The sequence below is a fragment of the Pleurodeles waltl genome, chromosome 4_1 (assembly GCF_031143425.1).
Source record: "Pleurodeles waltl isolate 20211129_DDA chromosome 4_1, aPleWal1.hap1.20221129, whole genome shotgun sequence".
In the NCBI taxonomy this organism is placed as follows: Eukaryota; Metazoa; Chordata; class Amphibia; order Caudata; family Salamandridae; genus Pleurodeles; species Pleurodeles waltl.
In genome coordinates this window covers 844,593,818-844,619,411 of record NC_090442.1, presented here as the reverse complement: position 1 = coordinate 844,619,411, position 25,594 = coordinate 844,593,818, and the positions used below count along the sequence as shown (strand labels likewise).

Here is a 25,594-nt window from a genome sequence, read left to right as displayed (position 1 = left end):
CAGTCATAAAAGCATTTATGGAAGGCCTAAAGACAATTATACCACCAAGAACACCACCAGTTCCTTCGTGGAACCTCAACCTTGTCTTAACACGACTCATAGGTCCATCTTTTGAACCCATGCACTCATGTGAGCTGCAATACTTAACATGGAAAGTTGCATTTCTAATTGCCATCACATCTCTAAGAAGAGTAAGTGAGATACAAGCATTTACCATACAGGAACCATTTATTCAGATACACAAGCATAAAGTAGTTTTACGAACAAATCCAAAATTCTTACCAAAAGTCATATCACCGTTCCACTTGAATCAAACAGTAGAACTACCAGTGTTCTTCCCAGAGCCAGATTCTGTAGCTGAAAGAGCACTACATACATTAGATATCAAAAGAGCGTTAATGTACTACATTGATAAAACAAAACAAATTCGGAAAACAAAACAATTATTTGTTGCTTTCCAAAAACCTCATACAGGAAATCCAATTTCCAAACAAGGCATTGCTAGATGGATAGTTAAATGCATTCAAACCTGTTATCTCAAAGCAAAAAGAGAACTGCCTATTACACCAAGGGCACCCTCCACTAGAAAGAAAGGTGCCTCCATGGCCTTTCTAGGAAACATACCAATGACTGAAATATGTAAGGCAGCCACATGGTCTACGCCTCATACGTTTACCAAGCACTACTGCGTGGATGTGTTAACAGCACAACAAGCCACAGTAGGACAAGCAATACTACAAACTTTGTTTCAAACAACTTCAACTCCTACAGGCTGAACCACCACTTTTGGGGAGATAACTGCTTACTACTCTATGCAAAGCATATGTATCTGCAGCTACACATGCCATCGAACGGAAAATGTCACTTACCCAGTGTACATCTGTTCGTGGCATGAGACGCTGCAGATTCACATGCGCCCACCCGCCTCCCCGGGAGCCTGTAGCCGTTTCGAAGTTGAACTTGAACATTTGTAAATATATCACTTTAAACTACATTATGTACATACATATTTACTCCATTGCATGGGCACTATTACTATAATACACAACTCCTACCTCACCCTATGCGGGGAAAACAATCTAAGATGGAGTCGACCCCCATGCGCAATGGAGCCGAAAGGGGAGGAGTCCCTCGATCTCGTGACTCAAAGACTTCTTCGAAGAAAAACAACTTGTAACACTCTGAGCCCAACACTAGATGGCGGGATGTGCAAAGCATGTGAATCTGCACGTCTCATATATATATATATATATATATATATATATATATATATATATATATATTTTCAAGAACTCTTTGCTTTACAGACTTGTCAATCTGTGAGACAAACCTCAGTGCTCAGTGCTGAGGGGAATTAGTTTTGTCTTAACAGAACTTCAAGCAACTGCAGTAAGGAATCCTTTTGTATGATTTCCAGACTATAGATAGATAGATAGATAGATAGATAGTCTGGAAATCGTACAAAAGGATTCCTTACTGCAGTTGCTTGAAGTTCTGTTAAGCCAAAACGAATTCTCCTCAGAAAGCCAATACCAAGCTGTTAGAAGAAGGAAAAAATTCAGCTTCTTCAAAAGGGGAAAAAGTAGCTGGTCTGCACACCATAACAAGAAAAATAATTAATTACTCAAAACACGGAAGAATTCTCTATGAAAGGAAGTGCTTCAGGAACACTGCTCATTCTCCCCAGGATGACCGTTGAAGTGCAGGGCTCCCAGAGAGAAACAGCTGGAGGGAAGTTTCAGCATGAGACTAAGGTAGGAAACACTAGAGCGCTGACCTTACTAGGATTTGCAGCCACCATCTTGAGTGGCAGTTAAACCTAAAGAAGCTAGTTCTGAGAACAGCCTCCTCAAGAGCCACCGGGAGTGAGGATGCCGCTGCAACTAGCGTGGGTAAAAGGAAAAGGGGAATCGTTTTTGCTGAGGGAAGAACTTAACAACGCTGGCAATAGTTTTCCCGACAAGCCTTTAGAGAGCATAACCACATGAAAAAAGAATGGGAGAAAGTAGTGCAGTGTAATCATATATTCAGCACCTAGAGGACATAGTGCATTGCACATTTCAAGACTAGCAGGACTATTGCAATGATATTACAAACAAATCCCATAAAACATAACTTTTTCCCCGCTGTAAAACAGAAGTTCCGGCCTTAAGTAAGCATAAAAGACAATGAATGGTGGTAGAGGTTACCACACAAAAAGAAAATGGCACTAAATAATGCAGTGTAACCATATGTTTAGCCCCTAGAGGGCAAAGTGCATTCTATGTATTCAGGGGGTTGCTGGCCTATAACAATATTACAAACAAGGCCCATAAAACACAAGCTATTCCCAGCTGTAAAACAAAAGTTCCACCCAGGAGAGAGCTTACTCAGACACTGAATGGTGGAAGTAGTTATTTTGTGGTCCCCACTAACACAGTGTGGGGACCCAAAGATAATGTAGATGGAAAGAGCACATTGTTATGAACGTTTTGGTGGTGGTCCCATTGTCCTAGGACCATCACAGGCTGAGTTATGAGCAAAAATGGTTTGTAAAAGTAATGCCCTGTAAAGCATTATGGGCAGAGTTTTACCAAGGACAGTGAATATTATAGTATCAGCTCTCCTGCTGTGCTGGGAGGAAAGCTTTTGTTTCGCGGATTTCTGTTTTACACAAGACATTCACCAGTTTCAAGTGTTTTAAGGGGAGAGCCACAAGAAATTACTCTCATTAGGTAACTGTGAACAATGTGGCCAGCGCTCCAATACCCCCAATCAAGTTCACTCTGTTGTGCCTGTTTGGGCTGTGAGCGCTATGGCCGCCATGCAGCACGAAGGGGAGAAACAAAAGAAATAGTGCACCCATGCTGAAGTACATCGGCAATCATGCAGTCATGCAATTATCCATGTGTAGGAAGTACCCTCTTTTTGGCATGGTTACCCCCACTTTCTTTTTCGTTTTTGTTGCTATCAGTATGCATGGACTGTTTCCACTGGGATCCTGCTAACCAGGACCCCAGTGATTGTGCTCTCTCTCTAAATTTGGTTGCTTAGGATTTTGCGCACCCCACAGTTGGCAAACTGGTGCCCCCATATAAGTTCCTTGTATATGGTACTTAGGTACCCAGGGCATTGGGGCACCAGCGTTCTCCATGGGCTGCAGTATGTATTGTGCCACCCCTGGGAATCGTGCAAAATGTGTCTGCAGGCCTGCCATTGCAGCCTACATGAAAAGGTTTATGCACCTTTCACCAAAGGTTGCAGCAAGTCACCCCTATGGTAGGCCCTCCTAACCCAGAGGGCAGGGTGCAGTTACCTGTGTGTGAGGGCCTACCTGAGCAGAGGTGCCCCTACGAACTTAAGTTCCATTGCAATGGACATCGTAAATTCGGGAAAAAACATTTGACCTGTTTACTGGACATGTCACTCCCTATGTCAAGCTACATAGTAACTCCGAACCTGGGCATGTTTGGTATCAAACATGTTGGAATTGAACCCCAACACTGTTGCCAGTTTTGTTTGTATGATTCCATGCACTTTGGGGGCTTCTGAGAGGACCCCCAGTATTGCTCCTACCAGTCTTCTGGGGTTTTCCGGGCAGCTCTCGCTGCTTCCACCCCTCAGACAGATTTCTGCCCTCCTGCTGCTTGACCAGCTCAAGCAGGGGAAGGCAGAACAAAGGATTACTTGTGGGAGAGGGAGGCAACACCCTCTCCCCTTGCAAATAGGTGTTACGTGGCTTGGGAGGGCTAGCTTCCCCAAGCCACTGGTATGCTTGGAAGGGCACATTTGTTGCCCTCTGTGCATAAACCAGTTTGCACCAGTACAGGAACCCTTGGCCCCTGCTCTGGCACGAAACTGGACTAAGGAAAGGGGAGTGACCACTCCCCTGTCCATTACCACCCCAGGGGTGGTGCTCAGAGTTCCTCCAGGTGGCCACTCGATTCTACTATTTTTAATCCAAGATGGGCAGGGGCCCCTGGGAGCATCTGAGTGGACAGGTCAGGCAGGTGACATCACAGCCCCCTCCTGATAAGTGGTCACCTTGCTAGGTGACCAATCCCCCTTCCTGGTCTATTTAGGGTCTCCCTCTTGGGTGGGTCCTCAGCTTTGATGCAGGACTCCTCTGCATTATTTACTTCATCTTCTGCCTACTGGAACCGCAACTGGACTCTTCAGGAACCAACAATCTGCAAATCCAGCGACGACTCCGCTTTGTAACATTGTTCCTCCGGCTCTTTCCAGCAACTGCAACATATATCCGGCTGTGCATCCTCTGAGGTCGACGAGACTCCAACCTTCACTAGGAAGTAAGAAGGAATCTCCTTTGGAGTGAAGACGTCACTATCCCGCATCAGCAGGCCCTAACTGCAGCGACAACTGTCTGCGGGGATCTGCTCTCCTCTGGAACTGCGTGGATCCTGCATCACAGGTGGTGGTTTGGAGTCATCCTCTGTCAGCTGGCCAACTTGAGAGTTGGCAAGCTCTTGCCTCTCCTTGCAGGACAAGTACCCCTGTGCACCGTGGCTCTTGCAGCTACCAAGGCTTGTTTGCTCCTCCAAGGGCTCTCCAGGCTTCGTATAGCCCCAGCCCCCAGCATTTCTTCCTGCTAAGCACAGTCTCCTGTCTGCTGCTCCTCTTCTTCTGATTCTCCTGACTGCTGAGGGTCTCTCTAGGCTCCCCTCCTTGGTTCAAGTCCCCTGGGCCTTGCTGGTCCTCTTCAGCTATGCAACTTGCCTTCCTCTTCTTTTGCATTTGCCAAGGCTTGTTGGTGCTTGACCCACTGCAACCCGACCGCTAACTTGGGACACCATCTGCATCACTTCAGGGACTCCTCTTCAACTCCTGTGCTGCACAGCTGATCTTCTTCGTTCCCTGTCAAACTGGTCCTGCTTCTTTACAAGGGTGGGTAGAGGCTCCTGACACAACCGAACACTCCATCACAAACTGAACTTGGTCACCGTCCTTTGCCGGTCCTCTTCTGCCAGAATCCACCTTTGGGTTCTTCCAGTCTTCTTTTAGATCTTGCACAAAACATTTCTAAAGTGCACCTGTTGGTTTTGGGGAAAACAAGGTATTTACCTCTACCAGAGTAACCACCCGGCAACCAGGAGGGCACTCACCTGTTGGGGGTTGCTAGTTTCTCCAGCTCTCCTCTAACAAATCAAAATCCTTGGGTGGGGTTGCTGTATATTACATTTCACTGTCTTAGTTTATGGTATGGCACTTCCCTAGTGCCCTCATTATTTTGTATTATTTTTGCCAATGTTTATTGCTTTTTATGTTCTTTGCTGATTGCTAATGTGTATATAATAGTGGGTTTAATTACCTCCAGTTGGGGGACTGCCTATTAGTGTTCCAGTATTTGTGCTACCCTAATAAAGTACCTTTAGTTTTGTAACACTGTGTTGTTCTTTCATGTGCGATTATGCTGTGTGACTATAGTGTTATTGGTGTGACTATAGTGTTATTGCATAAGCTTTGCATGGCTCTTAGATAAGTCTTGGCTGCTCATCCACAGCCACCTCTAGAGAGCCTTGGCTTCCTAGACACTGCCTACACTTAACTAATAGAGGATACCTGGACCTCATATAAGGTGATAAAATAGTAGGTGCTCACCACACACAGGGCCTGCTTTGTACACCATGTAACCGGGGCAGTCTGCAAGGTGTGAAAAAACAGCCTCAAGGTGAGACAAACGTAATTAATGACATCAAGTGATTTTCGAAAGGCAAGCCCACGAACGTGTGAAAGTGATGGGCATGACATGAGCATGGTTAAAAGCCCGCAATACTTCGGTCAAAGCGCTTGGGTGCTCAACCTAAAAGTAACCGATTCCTCACATATGGGAAGGTTGAGCACACATAAACTCACTCAAGGTCAGAGGAGTTTGGAAGGAAAATGATGCAGTGTATCATATCAGCATCCTAGAATTGAAAACAGTGTTTCTAGTCTTCAAGCCTTTCAGAGGCAGTTATAGGATCAGTCACTGTTAATCCAAACAGACAACACTACAACAGTGTTCGACATCAGCAATTTGAGGGGGGGGGGACACAATCCCAGCAGTTATCAACATAAGCCCAGGAACTACGGAAATGGGCCATACAAAGGAAGATACCAATAACAGCAATACTCCTTCTGGAGAAGGGCAATAAACAACAAATGGGAGATGAATCAAAAAGTTCTCAAAAGAATCTTTCAGAGGTGGGGATCCTCCACATCGACCTGCTTGCAGCACCAGCGACCGTGAAATGCCAAAGCTCCACGTCCAGACAACCTCACCACTAGTCCCTGGAGAATACTCGGTCGATAAACTAGTCAGGGTAATTTCCTTACCCTTTCCTCCCAATACCACTTTGCACAGTGTGATCAACAAATGTCAAAGAAGCAGGATGACTCTGATTTTTATTGCGCCCCAGTGAGCGAGGCAGACTTGGTTTTCAGTACTAATCCAATGTCACAGTGGAACATGGTAAAGATACCAATGCAACAAAATCGGTTATCCATGGACAAAGGAAGAGTCCTACATCCAGAACCAGAAACCTAAGCTTGGCAGCCTAGCTCCCAAAGACATAGAGTTTGCATTTTTCATGTTACCAGAAAATATTATGCCTGTATTCAGAGAGGCAAGGAGACCAACAACACGAATTTGTTATCTTTCAGAGTTGAAAAGATACTTCTTATGGTGTCTTAAAAGGGACTTATTATGGAAAAACACTAAGGGGGTTATTCTAACTTTGGAGGAGGTGTTAATCCGTCCCAAAAGTGACGGAAAAGTGACGGATTTACCACCAGCCGTATTACGAGTCCATTATATCCTATGGAACTCGTAATACGGCTGGTGGTATATCCGTCACTTTACCGTCACTTTTGGGACGGATTAACACTCCTCCAAAGTTAGAATAACCCCCTAAGTAATCAACAATATTGAAATACTTAACATACCTAATTGATTGTAAACTAACTTCTACCTCATTAAGGGTACATTTAACAGCAATAGTGGCTTGCGTAACCCCTTTTGTAGGAAGAAGTTTAAGGTGACATTATTAAAACGATTCCTGGAAGGTGCAAAAAGAATTGCACCTTCAAGGAAGGTACCAGCACCTACATGGAACCTTAACCAGGTGTTAATCCAACTGATTCAACCAGCCTTTGAACCATTGCACAAAACTTAACAAAAGACTGCATTTTTGGTGACTATAACATTGCTTTGGAGGGTGAGTGAAATAGAAGCCCTCACAATCCTATAACGGTGTATGCAAATTCATAAGGACAATTGTCATGAGGACAGATCCTCAGTTTCTACCAAAAGTAGTTTCACAGTTTTATATGAACCATACTATCCAAATACCAAGTCTTCTCCAAAACCCAAAAGATCAGGCCGATAGAGCTTTGCATACATTGGACGTTAGAAGAGCGATAATGTACTACAGAGAAAGAATTAAACCACACAGGAAAACAAAGCAACTCTTGTTCTCATTTGGAGAGCAACATGGGAAACCCCTGTTACAAAGGGTACAGTGGCCAGATGGATTGTAGACTGCACATACAACTATGCCAAACAAATACTGGTGAAAAATTGAGATCAAAACCAAAGCCACTCTCAACAAGGAAGAAGGGGGCAACCATCGCCTTTCTTGCCAACACATTAGATATTTGCATGGCAGCTATGTAGGTATCCACGCACACCTTTACAAAATATTACTGTATAGACATTCAAATGAGCAGAAAGGCTCAGGTGTCCAAAGGTACTGAAACTTTTATTTTCAAATTCAAGTCCATCTTCAACCCATCCACCATAAACCATCCAAAAACCTCCACATAATCTGTGCATAGCATGTGAAGCTGGAAAATATTTATGCTGCAAAATGTATAGTTTCTTACCTGTAGGTGTAGTTTTGAAGAATTTTCTGGATTCACAAGTGACCCACCCACCGCTGCCAGAAAGATGGAGAAAAGAAGCAAAAAGAATCTGAAGGTGGCACCCAAAGGGGGAAGCTTCCAGAGGGTCCACGTCACAGGGGACGCCAAATGGAGTAACTGTCAAAGCCCACCAGCAAACAAAAAACAAGAGAAGGCCTACAAAATAGTGGAGAATTCCCAGCCCAACCACTAGATAGTGACACAGCATGTGAATCAAGAAAATTCTTTAAGATGCAAAACTACACCTACAGGTAACAAACTATACATTTTGCTGCCATCATAAAACATTCAAGTTGACACTGACTTTAGAGTTTCACATTCTGAGGAAAATAAAAAAAACATCTACAGCCTTGGGAAAGCTAAAAGTGAAGGTGACTCTGGATTAAGGGTATCCAGGCGCATGGAAAAACCAAGATAATCCAGAGGAAAAGGCACCTACATCATTGGCCATTTTGGGTGCTTGGTTTGACCACTGTTTTGTTCCTTGTTGCAGTGTGAGCTCAGTCCATGGGTATGTGCGGCAGAGTTTGGATGGAGGCCTAGGCCGCAAACCCAGGCTTTGCACATGGTCGGAGGCCATTTGCAGGACAAGCTGTGTGGTCACAGTGGGTTGCGTGCAATGCCTGGCCATAGATATAGGATGTGCTCATTGGGAATGGTTGCCTAACCCCCGCTGTGCTTGGCTACAGGATGCGCACAGCTCTGATGTCCAGCCACAGCAGGTTGAGGGCAGGGGCCAGGCTTTGTGGCCTACTCAGCTGCACACCAGCAGAGGCCAATTGCAGCAGGTGACCAAACATTTCCAACTGCTAAAATTCACACAGCATGGTTATGAACCCAGACATCACAGGCCAAAACTCAGTGTCCACCATGCACAAAATACCTATTTGCAAACTGCACATCTTCAGGGACATCTCGATGCACCAAAAAACTTGATACAATGCTCACAATTGGTCAAAAAGAGACCAGGGTAGCTCTCTCCGGATCAGCGCATGGCGCGGAAAGAAAAGAACTGACATTACTGCGCTGACACGGCAGCTATGTACTACTCCTGACATCATCCCCACGACTGTGACACCAGTGACGCCTGCAGAGTCGACCGATGCGCAGGGGTGTTGCTCGGAGAAAGAATCTCCAGCTCCAGTCTGACGCCTGGGGGGGAAATTCTAAGGTAAGGAATCTGCAACTAGAATATGTCTCTACCAGATATTTTGTTACTAAAGGTAAGTAACGTGTACAACAGGAGAACAACAGGAAGGATTCTGTTAGTTATAGTGAGTGTTCTGTGCTCGTAACCATAATTTGCAACCTGCTTAGGTGTCAGATACTTTTTGGTCTACTAGTTAGTAGCGAACTGACTGGGTGAAGCCTTCTGCATGGTTTGATTATGCATATTCTGTTTTGAAATCTGTAGATGCCTTTTCTATTTCAAGACTTTTGCTGAGGCTTCCAATTGCTTTCATCTATAGCGTTCTACTGATCACTACAGTGCTTAGCTTAGACCAGAGATCTTCAAACTGGGGGGGGGGGGGGGGGCCTAGGGGGATCTGAAGTGATCCCAGGGGGGGCCCCAGACTCTGGCCAAAATAAATATTATACACATAACAGGCCTTTGTTTTAAGCAGAAGCAGGTTATTGCAGTTTTAAAAAGGTAACATTACTTAACTACAATGTTTAAATAGGTTTAGACATATTTAAGCATTGCCATGTTTATAAAATAATTGTGAAAAATTCTGAGGGGGGTCCCAATGATTTTTATTTTTCATCTGGGGGGGCGCGGCATTAAAACGTTTGGAGACCTCTGGCTTACACTAACCCTTAAAAAGGTATTTTTCTATTGCTTCAGCTTTCACGCAATTAAACCCTTGTATCCAGTTTAAAAATACTTTTTATTATTTGTTTGAATGTTAAGTTCTTCACCTTTTGACTGTATTGGGTTGCACTTTTTGATTACTGCATTCATAATTCCTAGCTGGTGGCTAGGAAGCTGAATGCCTTCACTCTAGGAATCAATATTGGACCTTACTGTCACATGTTCAAATCCTGGCAGTTGCACTCAGTATTTGATCCTTCAGAGTTCGATAAAATGTGTACCCTCGAGTAAAGTAACAGTAAGTATCTTTTTGTCACCACTAGTATTCCCTGATTGGTGAACAAGTGCATCACAGATACATATGTTCTCAAGCCTTACATTCACCCACACCATGTAAAGGGAGAGCCCGAAGATATTTTGCTTTTATATTTGTTTCTCCTTATCTCGCTCTGTGGTTTGGTTTCTTGCTGCCTTTCTCTTTCAATCTCTCCTTAGCTCTTGGACTTGGTGTCTTTGTATCTCCCACTCACTGAGTTTGCAATTTCTTGCTTATTCTGCCAGTCTCTCTACCCCTAGCCCTTTTGGGACTCTCTCTTTACAGTTGGAATTTTCATGCTTGGGAATCTGGATAAGACCTATATTCAATTACACAAGTATTACAGCAAAGTAACTTTTTTTTTTCTTCGTTGTCGGGTTTGCCGCCCAGTAAACATTTATACAAGATTCCAGTAATGTCAATGTGAAAACATCACTAATTTTATTATATTTATTTTTTATTGTAGTTTCTTTAGAGGCCTTCCAGCGTGAAAACAATGGTATATTTTGAAGCATGACGAAAGTCCTGATGCAGCTTCAGCGGCTAGGAATATTAATGGACAGAGCTAGGTAAGTCAAAAGGACAAATTCTACAACTTACCAACATTCTAACTGATGCCCTACTGTGCATGCATTCCCAACAGGTTTCCTATAATTGGTCAGTACACTTATTTCTGATCAGTTGTGGTGTTCTTCATCATAGGAGTTCATTGATGGTCAAAAGTAACAGAATAGTCCAGCTTATCCACAGGATACTGTAACAGTTTTACAATATAAGAATACCATACATTTAAATGGTAAGAAGTGGTTGTTTCAAAGTAAAATACCTGCAGCTTGTCAGAGGCTTCCTTTCCAAGTTTAAAGTTTTCTTCATAAAAATTAGGTGTAATTAATTTTAAAAGGTACAACTTTTAAGCATAACCCTAACCGTGTTTTTACATGCGTCTAAGTGTACAGTTAAGGAGGGGCACTGGAGGCCAGATTTGGCCAGCTGAAGAAGATGAGAAAGCACTGTTCCTCAAAGGTCAATATTTTCCTGCTGCCATCAGAGAAAATCTATCACATGAAGACATACGCCACTATGGTAGCTGTTTTCTTGTCCTCTCTAAAAATGTCGATATAGCCTTTGAGTAGTTAGAAATGGGCATACTGTACAAATCTAAAAGCCATATTGCCAAGTTGTAGGTTGTTCGGCAGTGGTGAAATACTGGGTACGAACTTGGTCAGAATGTTCAGTTTTGCAGCAGTTTCTTGAGAGGCCTCTAAGATAATGTGAAGTAGATTAGTGTACCAACAGAGCTATGGCTATTTCAAAGCAATGATAATCACCCTGGTATATCCAACTTTATCATGGTTGTCAGCATCAGTAGAATTGGAGGAAAGGAACACCGAAAACTAAATGATCTGTTCATGCAGATTTTACCAAAAGATCTTTGATCTGCATATTAAGAATCGGACTCCTAGCATTTTAAATAGCATGTTCAATACTACATCGGATTTTTAGGCTGAGCATACTAAAATTGAGTCAGCCTTTGAACGTGAATGGGCACCACACCTCTGCCTACAGTGGAAATGATTTGTGCCTTGGGAACCCCCCCCCCCAAACAATTTCTCTGTGGGAGTCCTTATGAGAGGAAGGATGTGTTGTTGAAGGGGACCCTTTACTTGCTACTTTTTAATGCTCCTGCACCTCTTTGTACCCATTTCCTTAGGCCAAACTCCATTATTTTTCTCGCCTACGTATCTTCTTTATTCTTCTGGACATTTTCAGGCAAAAGGGACTCTCCTTCACAGTGGGGGAAATCAATAGGTAGACCACACACACCCTACGCACGTCACTGGTGGCCTTTTACCTTCCACCAATAAGACACTGGAATGATGAGAGATTGCATGACTTTAGATCTGAGTGAGATCATTAAAAAATATATATATAGAAATAATTGAAATTTTTTTTAAAAAAAACTTTCAGCCAGCACTCTGGTCTGTAAATATTTTGAGTGACTCAAAACATGTGAATATCTAGAAAACCCAAGTCGGGAAACTGTGTAATTGTTAAAGCAAAATCATCAGGAGCTGTGAAACAAAGGCTGAGAAGCTTCAGAGTGTTTTAAACCCCATATTGAAGATGCTTTTATTTTTAATTCAAATATTCAGTCCTTATGGGGTGGGATAAAAGTTTTAAAACCCTATATCTACTATTAAAGTCCTGTTCCCAGATTACACTCCCTTGTTTTTGGCTCAGCTTCATAACAGTTAAGTGGAGGTTTGATGGCCAGTGCAGCCAGCTATGGCGAGCTACAGGTTATATAGAAACTACTATTTCAGTAAAGGATTGTTGCTCAGTTTTCAACTTTATATGGTGATATTTTCTTAATTTCCTCCATGTATTCCTATTTAGAGTGCATGGGTTACGATGAGAGAGAATGGTGTTGAATGGGAGTAAGAGTGAGTGAACAACTGGGGCCTTTGTAAATTGTTTCTTGCACTTGGTATTGTAATGTATGTTGTGTTGCATGTTTTTTACATGTTTATTGGTGTACAGATTGTAAATAATATAAATTGATAAGATTATGAAAAATTATGGGAGAGAGATTTTGTATTATTTGTCATTTATATTTTTGGATAAAATGATTAAGTAAATAAATTGATTTTCCTGAATTAACTGGTTAAAGACGTTTTTGCCTGAGAGGGGATCAGAACCGATAGCAAATGCTGTATATGCCAGTAGCTGGCACAGCTGGACTCTACATTGACTTTGCCCTACTTCCAGAATTTGCAGCACCCTTCTGCTCCCCTGGATGCGGACTGGCACTCTACTCTCAAAGTTTCAGAGTTTGAGCCAAGCACCACCTCCAAGAAGCAGATATTGGTTACAGTGCTGTAGGACATGTGTATTTGGTGTCTCTGATTTGAACATGATTCAGTCATGCAACATATGCTCCCTCTTGCACCCAAAAGCCATCATGGAGCATGAGGTAAAGTTGTTTATCGCCTAGCCCAGGAAAATGTGATGCTCCGAGTCATGGGTCTAATGCTGATCCTGGTCAAGTCCCAGTCAAAGACTCTATTCTCTGATACGTTTATGATGAGGTCCAAGGCACAGTTTCATGGCAGACACAAGAAGTCCAGATGGGACTTTTCCCCCACCCCCTGCCCACCCACCCAAAATCGCTCAAGCTCCATGGATGGGGCTGCACAGTCAGTACTCTAAAGCCTGACTGCTGCAGTCATCGGATTCTGACCCCATTCCACAGCTGGATCCACTACGTCCAGAATTTCCTAGACTTCGCAGCAGGCAGATGCCTTCAAGAAGACAATGCTGTAGTTTTCATGGACCATTCCAGCACTTGCTTGAGCACTTTCAAGGTCCATGCCTTTTTTAAGGTCAACTGTCTTTTTTTCCCCTGGTGGGTACCACCCCAGTGCTGACTGCCCCTTTCAGTCTCCACCCTGCTTGTGGCATACCTTCACTTCACACTGGTTCAGCCTTATCCGATTCAGATGCATGTTTTCGAACCTGGAACCCATAGACTTCATTTAATATCTTGTTTCGAGATTGCCAAGATACATCCAGTTGTATTGGAGGATTCTCTGCCAGTGCCTTTTGCCATTGGCCGAGTATATTTGGTGATATTCGTCTCAGACTCTGGTGGCATGCAGGATCCACAGAATGTTCCAAATAGTGGAGAGGAGGAGGATGATGATGATGATGATGATGATGAGGAGGAGGAGGAGGCGGCAGACATTTTGTTGCCTCTCACTATTCTGTTAATGGATTATACTTAAACTTCCAAAATGCTTGTGGACTTCATAACACACCTGAGAGAATTGTACTCCCATTGTGGTCTCCACTGATGAAAGTACCTCCTTTTGCTGCTGTGGCACCAAGGGCAGTAGAAGTGTAAGAACCGTAGTTGCCAACGGGGGAAAATGCAACTAAACAGCTTACTGAAACTTTACTACCTTGTCTAGCAACCTCAGTGCTTTTACTACCATTCTTTGAAGCCCTGATAGACTGTGACTAAGTTGTGGCTAAGCCGTGCTCAGCACTGCTGATTAGTGGCCACATAGTTGGACATCACAGACCTGCCTAAGGTGACACATGTAGCTGCCCACACACTCCACTAAGACTTAAAGACACTACCTCTGGCGAAACCTGGCTTGGCCTATCAACCATGCCGCTATACGGTAGTGAAGTTCCAGGCCATAACTTTATCCACCTTGATAAAACTGAGAATGTAAGGGGGTGGTTAATCGCTATCATACACATTGAATGCCCTCAAATGCAAATTGATAAACTCACTTAATTCCTCCCTCTTCTTTTGCCTCCTGTTTGTGATCACAGACATAATACCCAAACCTGTGACACTGAATATCTTCTGAACGCCCCCCCCAACTTTCAGTATGAAGAATTTCATGGAGGACTTTATTAAAGACAACCTAGATCAACTGATATTTTTATTACCAGACTGTCCTGCTTGACGTCAACCCCCACAGGGGAAATGAGTGATAGACACTCATCTTCCCTCAGATCCTTTCTGTCTGACAGCAGTCTTTGACACTCAAAACATGGTAGCCTTCATCCAAATTTGTAATAAGAAGAACTTACTTAAGGTCTCGCATCCCTTTCAAGGAAAATGGTCTGATTAACTCCCCAGTGCCCTTTATTATTATTATTACTCTGTTACATGGCTACCTAAAATCCACAATGGGCAGCTCAGTCAACCTTAAAGCATAAATAAAATGGTGGCTAAACTTGCTGAGGAAGCTGATTAAACTCTGAGCAAAACTCTATACCCAGCTTGCCAAGCTTAAAGAACCATATGAGAGTAAGACTGCCACTACTGAGAATAATTTTGATTAAAATATGAAGTTGACCTTGACCTGATACAGTGATGTGAACAATATGCGTAAAAACCTTAGAGCACAAGAAAGAGGCTGGAGAATATGCCCATGCCTTTAGATGAATAGATGTGGGGGGGGGATCCTTATAAACATCTCTTACACCTTGCTAAATCCTTAACATTTGCTCCGAACTGCTCCAGAGAACTCAGACTATAGGGCCTCAGGCCACAGAGGCCGTGCCCACCTGCAGTCACTGTATGTAATGGATTAGCTTCTAATTCTTCTACAAACTCATTAAAGTTAGGGAAGGTGTAGTCAAACATTGTAACTCAAGTCAAGCATGACTTAAGCTTCACCGTGAAGAATTATGTGGCTGGATGGACTGTGTTCACCTTAATTACGTTGGATAGGATGACAATTACCATCACCAATACTAAATAATTAAACTTTGTTTCAAATCCTCTCCCAACCCTTCTATCCAAACATAAGTCTGAAACCCTTCCCCATATTTGGCTAAAAAATATCAACTCTGACCATTGCTGCCTCCTGGATCCTGTCACAGTAGGAGGTATTTGCTCTGTTTGTTAAGAATTGAAGGGCTCAAACATTACAGACCCATCACAGACCTCACTTTCTTTCTCTGATCCTAGAGAGATATGCAGCCAACCAGCTGGAAGACTACTGCAGCAACAATCATCTAGGTAATTATCAGTCTGGTTTATTTGCTGGTGATAGCACTGAAATCCTCCATTTGCAAAACATTACCAGAGACCTGCCCTTCATCGTGGCCAATTCTGGATGTGGTTGCCTAAAAGGCTTATGTACCTCTGCAGTGAGTCCAGGACATTAGGCTATGATTCTGATGTATTTGGCAAGAGCTACCGTTCTACACTTATTCGGAGACTCCTTAATCTAATAGCATCACACATTATGCTGGATATCTCAAGCTTGGTGGCACATGCGGGCCCTTCAGTGAAATCTGCTTCTGCAATGGGTACCAGCACTGAGAAAGCATCTTGAACAAGGGTTATAACTCCATCTGAGAGGGTGCTGGGGGAATAGACAAATTATCAACATGCAGGGGCTCTTTGTCAGCTCTTTGTCTTCCTGTTCAGGGGCAGAGCGGTGTCTTAATGGAAGCTGATTACTCCACCTACTAGCAGGCAGGAGCAGCTGATTGTTCCACCTACCAGCAGGCAGGAGCAATCACAAGAGTTTTTAGAACCTACCTGGGAAGATGAAGATTCACATTCACCACATAAGAAATCTGTGCTTAGGTTAAGTCTGCGCCAGAAGGAATTTTACTGAAAGTACCTTACTTTCTTATTAGGACTTAACAATTATGTCACTTTGTTCCTGTCCCTAGAACCATTGATGTGATATTTTCATTAATCTCTTAGCATACTGTGTGATACCGTAGTCTCCTGCAAACTAACTATATATAGGAAATAATTGTGAAACCAGTGTAGTGTTTCCAGCACACATAACTGTTGAGCAGAGCTTGACACCATGTGCTGAGCAAACATCATATAACTGCAGTAAGGAAAACACAAAGGGAAAATTTCAGCATGATAAATTCTGGCAGTCAACATCGCGCATAGATAATCTGAGAATAAAACGAAGGAGACACAGATAGCTTAATATGTTCCTTTTCTTTTAAAGTACGGAGAACAGTAGGCAAAATAACCCTTCATCAAATAATGATCTTCAGTGAAGTATGAAGTTTCATCGACTGTCTGATCTTGCACAATAAGCAGTCCACAGTATCGCGCACAAGCACTGAGCTTTCAGGTGACCGATTATAGTTACAACAGCATCGTCATTTCTTCCCTACAGCTCATTTTCCTGCTGCAAATGTTGCTACCAGGGTTCCTTGGCCATCTTATGATGAGTTGGCTCTCGTGGGGAGTGTTCTCATCTAGGGGTTGCTTCTTTCATGTACCTTTTAGTCCTTTTGTACCTAAGGGTTAATGCCTCTGGTTTGAAAGTCTTGTTGCTACATTCACTGTCCATGATCTGTGTATGAATAATTTCACAAGTTTATTACAGGTGCAAATCACTATTTCTGTAAATTAAAAAAAAAAAATATATATATATATATATATATATATATATATATATATATGTTCGATGGCATGTGTAGCTGCAGATACACCTGCTGTGCACATCCCGCCATCTGGTGTTGGACTCGGAGTGTTTCAAGTTGTTTTTCTTCAAATAAGTATTTTCTAGTTACGAGACCGAGGGACTCCTCCCATTTCGGCTCCATTGCGCATGGGCGTCGACTCCATCTTAGATTGTTTTTTTTCCGCCATTGGGTTCGGACGTGTTCCTTTTCGCTCCGTGTTTCGGGTCGGAAAGTTAGTTAGAATCTCAGAAAAATAGTCTGTATTGTTTGCGTTCGGTATCGGGTTAGTTACAACAGATCGACACTGACTTTTGAAGAGCTCTGGTGGCCCTTAGGGTTTTTTTCGATCCCCCGTCGGGGCCTGGTCGGCCCGGCCACGTCTCTCTTCAAGGCTGATGGAACGGACCCCATTCCGCTTCTGCCCAAAATGCCATAACAAGTATCCATATACAGATCAGCATCTGGTCTGTAACTTGTGTTTGTCGCCGGAACACAAGGAAGATACTTGTGAAGCCTGTCGAGCGTTTCGGTCCAGGAAGACACTAAGAGACCGAAGGGCAAGGAGACTGCAAATGGCGTCGGTGGCGACAGGACAAGAGCATTTCGAGGAGGAGGAAGAAACATTCTCCATCCATGAATCGGACTCGGATGAGATCGATCCCGAAGAAACGCCAAAAACCGTGAGTAAGACGTCGAAACACAAAACTCAGGAAAAAACCACTAAAGCCCAGGGGACGCCACCGCCAACAGGCCATGGCTTAACCCGAAAAATAGGTGACCGATCATCGGCACTGAAAAAGGGCACTTTGGGGGCGAAGTCATCCGACTCCGGTCGAGATACCGCCACACAGCAATCTCAGGCTCGAGATAGTGGCTCCGAGCAGGTTCGGCACCGAGATAGCGGCACCGAAATGGGTCGGCACCGAGAGACCACGACGCTGAAAGTAAAGAAGGTTTCGTCGGAACCGAAAAAAGCAGCCGATAAGGTTTCGATACCGAAACATCTGGCCTCGGAACCGAAAACGAGTTCCTACACTGAGGAACAAGGTCTGTCCACACAAATGAAGACACATAGATTTGGACAGGAATTGGAAACAATAGAGCCGGACTATACACAAAGAAGGCTCCATATCCAAAAAGAAACAGGGAAGATCAGTACTCTCCCCCCAATTAAAATGAAACGCAAACTTGCCCTTCAGGAAAAAGACAAGCAGCCACAGGCAAAGGTGGCTAAACAAGTAACCCCGCCACCATCTCCACAGTGCTCTCCGCAACCATCACCGGTAGCCACTCCACCAATGATGCAATCCCCAACTCATACAGGAATAAGTCAAGATGACCCTGAAGCATGGGACCTTTATGACGCACCAGTGTCAGATAATAGTCCTGAATGTTATCCAGCTAGACCGTCGCCACCAGAGGATAGTACAGCCTACGCACAGGTGGTGTCGAGAGCAGCGGCATTTCATAATGTCAGCCTGCATGCTGAGCCCATTGAAGACGACTTTCTTTTTAACACACTGTCGTCCACACACAGCCAGTATCAAAGTCTTCCTATGCTACCCGGAATGCTAAAACACTACAAACAAGTGTTTGAAGAGCCTGTAAAAGGAAGGGCCATTACTCCAAGAGTGGAGAAAAAATATAAACCGCCACCAACAGACCCTGTGTACATCACACAACAGCTAACACCGGACTCAGTTGTAGTGGGGGCTGCGCACAAAAGAGCGAACTCTCATACTTCAGGAGATGCACCACCTCCAGATAAAGAAAGTAGAAAATTCGACGCAGCAGGCAAAAGGGTGGCGGCACAGGCAGCAAACCAGTGGCGTATTGCCAATTCACAGGCTTTGTTGGCCAGATACGATAGGGCCTATTGGGACGAAATGCAACACTTTATAGAACATTTGCCCAAGGAGTTCCAAAAGAGAGCGCAGCAAATAGTAGAAGAAGGACAAAGTATCTCCAACAATCGGATACGGTCAGCAATGGATGCTGCAGACACAGCTGCTAGAACTGTCAACACAGCAGTAATAATAAGGAGACATGCATGGCTGCGTACATCAGGATTTAAACCAGAAATACAGCAAGCTGTGCTGAATATGCCATTCAACAGACAGCAGTTGTTTGGGCCGGAGGTGGACACTGCGATCGAAAAACTTAAAAAAGACACTGACACGGCCAAAGCCATGGGCGCACTCTATTCCCCACAGGGCCGAGGCACACTTCGAAAAACACAGTTTAGAGGGGGGTTTCGAGGACAAAGCACAGAACCCACAACCTCACAGACAAGACCCACTTACCAGAGCCAGTATCAGCGGGGAAGTTTTCGGGGACAGTATAGAGGGGGACAATTCCAAAAGAATAGAGGAAAGTTCCAAAGTCCCAAAACTCCTCAAAATAAACAGTGACTTCCAAATCACACATCCCCAACACATAACATCTGTGGGGGGGAGACTAACCAAATTTTACAAACCTTGGGAGGAAATAACAACAGACACTTGGGTCCTAGCAATTATCCAGCATGGTTATTGCATAGAATTTCTCAAATTCCCTCCAAACGTCCCACCGAAAACACACAATATGTCAAAACAACATGTAGATCTTCTAGGACTAGAGGTTCAGGCATTGCTACTAAAAGAAGCAATAGAATTAGTACCAAAACACCAGAAAGGAACAGGAGTTTACTCTCTGTACTTTCTCATACCCAAAAAAGACAAAACTCTGAGACCTATATTAGATCTCCGAACATTAAATAACTACATCAAATCAGATCCCTTTCACATGGTGACATTACAAGACGTAATTCCACTACTCAAACAACAAGACTACATGACAACACTAGACCTAAAGGATGCATATTTCCATATACCGATACATCCTTCACACAGAAAGTACTTAAGGTTTGTATTCCAGGGGATACATTACCAATTCAAGGTGTTGCCATTTGGAATAACAACTGTGCCAAGAGTTTTTACAAAGTGCCTGGCAGTCGTAGCTGCACATATCAGAAGGCAGCAAATACATATGTTCCCGTACCTAGACGATTGGTTAATCAAAACCAACACGCTAGAAAAATGTTCACAACACACAAAGTATGTCATAGAAACCCTCTACAAACTAGGTTTCTCAATCAACTACACAAAGTCACACCTTATACCGTGTCAAACACAGCAATACTTAGGGGTGACAATCAACACAGCAAAAGGGATTGCCACTCCAAGTCCACAAAGGGTTCAGGCATTTCACAATGTAATACAGGCCATGTATCCAAAACAAAAAATACAAGTCAAAATGGTGATGAAACTCCTAGGCATGATGTCCTCATGCATAGCCATTGTCCCAAACGCAAGGTTGCACATGGGGCCCTTACAACAGTGCCTAGCATCACAGTGGTCACAGGCACAGGGTCAACTTCTAGATCTGGTGTTGGTAGACCGCCAAACATACACCTCGCTTCAATGGTGGAACAGTATAAATTTAAACAAAGGGCGGCCTTTCCAAGACCCAGTGCCACAATATGTAATAACGACAGATGCCTCCATGATAGGGTGGGGAGCACACCTCACTCAATACAGCATCCAAGGACAATGGGACACTCACCAAAAAACTGTTTCACATAAATTACTTAGAACTATTGGCAGTATTTCTAGCGCTAAAAGCATTTCAACCCATAATAAGCCACAAACACATTCTTGTCAAAACAGACAACATGACAACGATGTATTACCTAAATAAACAGGGAGGGACACACTCAACACAGTTGTGTCTCCTAGCACAAAGAATATGGCATTGGGCGATTCACAACCACATTCGCCTAATAGCACAATTTATTCCAGGAATTCAGAATCAGTTAGCAGACAATCTCTCTCGGGATCACCAACAGATCCACGAATGGGAGATTCACCCCCAAATACTAAATACTTACTTCCAGAGTTGGGGAACACCACAAATAGATCTATTTGCAACAAAGGAAAACGCAAAATGCCAAAACTTCGCATCCAGGTACCCACAAGATCAGTCTCGGGGCAATGCGTTATGGATGAGTTGGTCAGGGATATTTGCTTACACTTTTCCCCCTCTCCCACTCCTTCCATATCTAGTAAACAAGTTGAGTCAAAACAAACTCAAACTCATACTAATAGCACCAACATGGGCAAGACAACCTTGGTACACAACACTACTAGACCTTTCAGTAGTGCCCCATGTCAAACTACCAAACATACCAGATCTGTTAACGCAACACAAACAACAGATCAGACACCCAAATCCAGCATCGCTGAATCTAGCAATCTGGCTCCTGAAGTCCTAGAGTTCGGACACTTAGGCCTTACACATGAATGTATGGAGGTCATAAAACAAGCTAGGAAACCTACCACTAGACATTGCTATGCAAATAAGTGGAAAAGATTTGTTTATTACTGCCATAATAATCAAATTCAACCCTTACACGCATCTGCCAAAGACATCGTAGGATACTTACTACATTTGCAAAAGTCAAAGCTAGCTTTTTCTTCCATTAAGATACATCTTACAGCAATTTCAGCTTACCTGCAAATTACGCACTCAACTTCTCTATTTAGGATACCAGTCATAAAAGCATTTATGGAAGGTCTAAAGAGAATTATACCACCAAGAACACCACCAGTTCCTTCATGGAACCTCAACATTGTCTTAACACGACTCATGGGTCCACCTTTTGAGCCCATGCACTCTTGTGAAATGCAATACTTAACATGGAAAGTTGCATTTTTAATTGCCATCACATCTTTAAGAAGAGTAAGTGAGATTCAAGCATTTACCATACAAGAACCATTTATTCAAATACACAAGCATAAAGTAGTTCTACGGACAAATCCTACATTTTTACCAAAAGTCATATCACCGTTCCACTTAAATCAAACAGTAGAATTACCAGTGTTCTTCCCACAGCCAGACTCTGTAGCTGAAAGAGCACTACATACATTAGACATCAAAAGAGCGTTAATGTACTACATTGACAGAACAAAACTAATTCGAAAAACAAAACAATTATTTATTGCTTTCCAAAAACCTCATACAGGAAATCCATTTTCTAAACAAGGCATTGCTAGATGGATAGTTAAATGCATTCAAACCTGTTATCTTAAAGCAAAAAGAGATCTGCCTATTACACCAAAGGCACACTCAACTAGAAAGAAAGGTGCTACCATGGCCTTTCTAGGAAATATTCCAATGGCCGAAATATGTAAGGCAGCTACATGGTCTACGCCTCATACATTTACCAAACACTACTGTGTAGATGTGCTAACAGCACAACAAGCCACAGTAGGCCAAGCAGTACTACGAACATTGTTTCAAACAACTTCAACTCCTATAGGCTGAACGACCGCTTTTGGGGAGATAACTGCTTACTAGTCTATGCACAGCATGTGTATCTGCAGCTACACATGCCATCGAACGGAAAATGTCACTTACCCAGTGTACATCTGTTCGTGGCATTAGTCGCTGCAGATTCACATGCGCCCACCCGCCTCCCCGGGAGCCTGTAGCCGTTTAGAAGTTGATCTTGAACATCTGTATATTTGTAAATATATTACTTTAAACTACATTATGTACATTACTCCATTGCATGGGCACTATTATTAGCATACACAACTCCTACCTCACCCTCTGCGGGGGAAAACAATCTAAGATGGAGTCGACGCCCATGCACAATGGAGCCGAAATGGGAGGAGTCCCTCCGTCTCGTGACTCGAAAAGACTTCTTCGAAGAAAAACAACTTGTAACACGCCGAGCCCAACACCTGATGGCGGGATGTGCACAGCATGTGAATCTGCAGCCACTAATGCCACGAACAGATGTACACTGGGTAAGTGACATTTTCTATATATATATATATATATATATAGACACACACACACACACACACACACACACACACACACACACACACACACACACACACACACACACACCCACCCACCCACCCACCCACCCACCCCCCAATATGAGTAAGCTCCTGCACAGCTATAAAACCCTTCATTTTCACAACACATTTGAAAAAAAAGTAATGTACAGAAGACAATCTAGCAGGTTTCAGCTGTTCAGTAAATGCTAGCATCTGCCCGGAGTTGTCCAGTTGGGTATTTCAAAACCAGCCACCACATGATCTAAGAACTTTTGTTTGGGTACATAATTTGGTTGACAGACTATAATTTATCCTCTAAAAGGTACTGATAGTAATGTTCACTTTGTTAGTATCATACAGTGGTTTCTAGTGTTTATTGAGTATTCTTCATGGTTCCAGTCCTTGGCTGTAAAATGTTGTTGATGACCACAAGTTTTATCACTTTAGATAACTTGAACCTATTCTTTCAGACGTGCTACTGCAAATGTATTGTTAATGTTCTTTTCTGAACTCTAGAGATCACGAAGTCTTCTAAAGAAGTCATGGGTAGCTGTTGTAGCTGTCCAGATCAAGAAACTATTCCAGATAACCATCAAAGCAAGTTTAAGGTGAGTAAATGCTCCTGAGTAGGTTAGAAGCTTTCATTTTCCTTTGGAGATATAGTTTTTTAATATGTGTGAGTACTTTGTTTCCTTTTGAATACATAGGACTGACATGTTGTTTTGGTGGTAGTTCTTCCTTCCTTTCCATCGTATACGATTTCTCAAGTGAATGAAATGCGTTTTAAGATTATTGAGCATCAAGTATTTATCTAAGTGAATTCCAAACAGGTCCTGCTTTTTAGATATAGCCTTATGGAAAATAAAGGTTTTTAGATGTTTACTTTGGCTGTAAGATTGGCATTGGTGTGTTTTGAAAGGTATACATTGGGAAATGTTTTCATATCAATCTTTGACTGCCAAATACAAATTTACTGATATACCATATGATCCAATATCTTTAAACCATTTCAGGGAGGAAACAGGTTGGCTGGGATACATGCCCATAAAGGGGTGCTGAACTAGTAACAATCACACCAATCAGGTGTTTAAGTCATGTTTCATTTTAAGATCTCTTCTGCGTTACGCTCCTCTGGGTTCCCTACCCATCTAGCCAGCCACACCAGTTGATGCAGTTTGTACAACTCCAGGTATGACAATCACATCCCTCCCATATGTAGGGACAGAGCCACTTTCTTTACTGCTTGCCTTTCACGCCTTTTCCTGCCCACCCCAGATGAGGTAGAAGGCTGTGTTGGTCCTTAAATAAGAAACCTTCTAGTACCACTGGTTACTGCGTGAAAGAAACACAAGAGTCTTGATAATAGCACCATTTTGATAGTTGCAACTCATCCCATAGAGTGGGGATGTGACCCTTTCAAAAATACAATGAAGTGTGGCTTGCCAAAATTGATTTTGCCTATATTGTCCTGTACCAAGTTCTTATCTTCATGTTATACCTAGACCTCAGGTCCTTAAGTGTCCAGGAAATTGTGTTGCCTAGCTATATTGAAAGATACCCTTCTGGCAGTGTGTGAGCAGGAAAAAGACTGGATTTGCCCAAACTTATATTTAACCTCTATGCTTTCCAGAAGTTAGGGCAACATGGAACCAGTCAGGCTCACCGAAGGGTCTCAAAAGCATGAAAGAACATCATCCACATATTGTGAGATAATTTGCAGATTATACCCTAACATGATGTCCCAGTTCAGTGATTTCTCTTTGAATACAGCTACCAGTAGTTGTAGAGCCAGAGAGCCAGAGCAAAGATCAGTCTCAAGATCGGACATCCGTGGTGCACAGTGGCGTAACAAAACTTAATAGGAGTTTCCTGCAAAGTAACTGTTGGGGCCCCTTCCCCCTTGATCCAGTCAGGGGCCTGCCACCTGTGCACAGTATACTGTGCTGAGGGTGCCCCCTGGAGCTCTTACCCCCCCCCCCCCCAATCAAACAGGCCTTTAAGCCATTGCTGGTGCGTGCCCCTTCAAATGCTCCATTCTCCTGCGAATACTTGATCGGGTTCTAACCCTGGAAACAGGCTTCTCATACAGCAATTGAACTTATGTGTATCTGTGGACTTGAGGAGCTGTATATATTTGGCCCATGCTCAAGAGGTAGAAGGGTGTTGATTTGTGGACTTCCTCGTAATTCAAGGTGTTACAAATTGCTTCATATGATTGCTTTTGGCGCCCGCTTTAACAATGGCAACCCCAACTACACCAACCTAGTCGTCTGAGGGTACAACATATGCCTTGTAGCAAATGGATGCCACCCGTCATAGCCATCATCTCAATTTGAGAAAGCTCTGCAGGCCATCTTAGATATTAAAACGTCTCTGGAAACTAAAATCGATGCCGTAGCACAAGATGTTACTTCCCGTGGACCACAGCAAATTATCCGAAAGAGTTGGTGAAACGGAATCTGATATAGCAGCAATTCGACCATCATTTCAGGATCTGCAGGATCAAATGAAACAACGGAGCACAAAGGTGGCCTCACTACAGCGGAAAGCAGAGGATGCAGAGGGGAGATCACGGCGCAACGATATCCGATTAGTGCGGTTCGCAGATAGTGCTGAAGGTCCCAATGCAGACCTGTTCCTGGAACAGTGTCTTGCAAATACAATCCTGCAGGATAAACTTCCGAAATTCTTCTTGATAGA

The 25,594-nt window shown here is 43.2% G+C and overlaps 1 protein-coding gene across 3 annotated transcripts in view; it reads left to right on the top strand.

Annotated features, from left to right (window-relative positions):
• Nucleotides 1-25,594, top strand: part of FRS2 (fibroblast growth factor receptor substrate 2) — a 289,441-nt gene that overhangs the window by 146,707 nt on the left and 117,140 nt on the right. For 2 of the 3 annotated variants that reach the window (XM_069229607.1, XM_069229608.1), the window contains exons 4-5: nt 10,498-10,600; nt 23,411-23,502. In XM_069229607.1, the coding sequence (XP_069085708.1) occupies nt 23,437-23,502 (66 nt within the window). In that variant the 5' untranslated portion in view covers nt 10,498-10,600; nt 23,411-23,436. Of the gene's footprint in view, nt 1-10,497; nt 10,601-15,525; nt 15,577-23,410; nt 23,503-25,594 lie in introns of all 3 variants that reach the window. The other variant, XM_069229609.1, reaches the window with a different exon arrangement.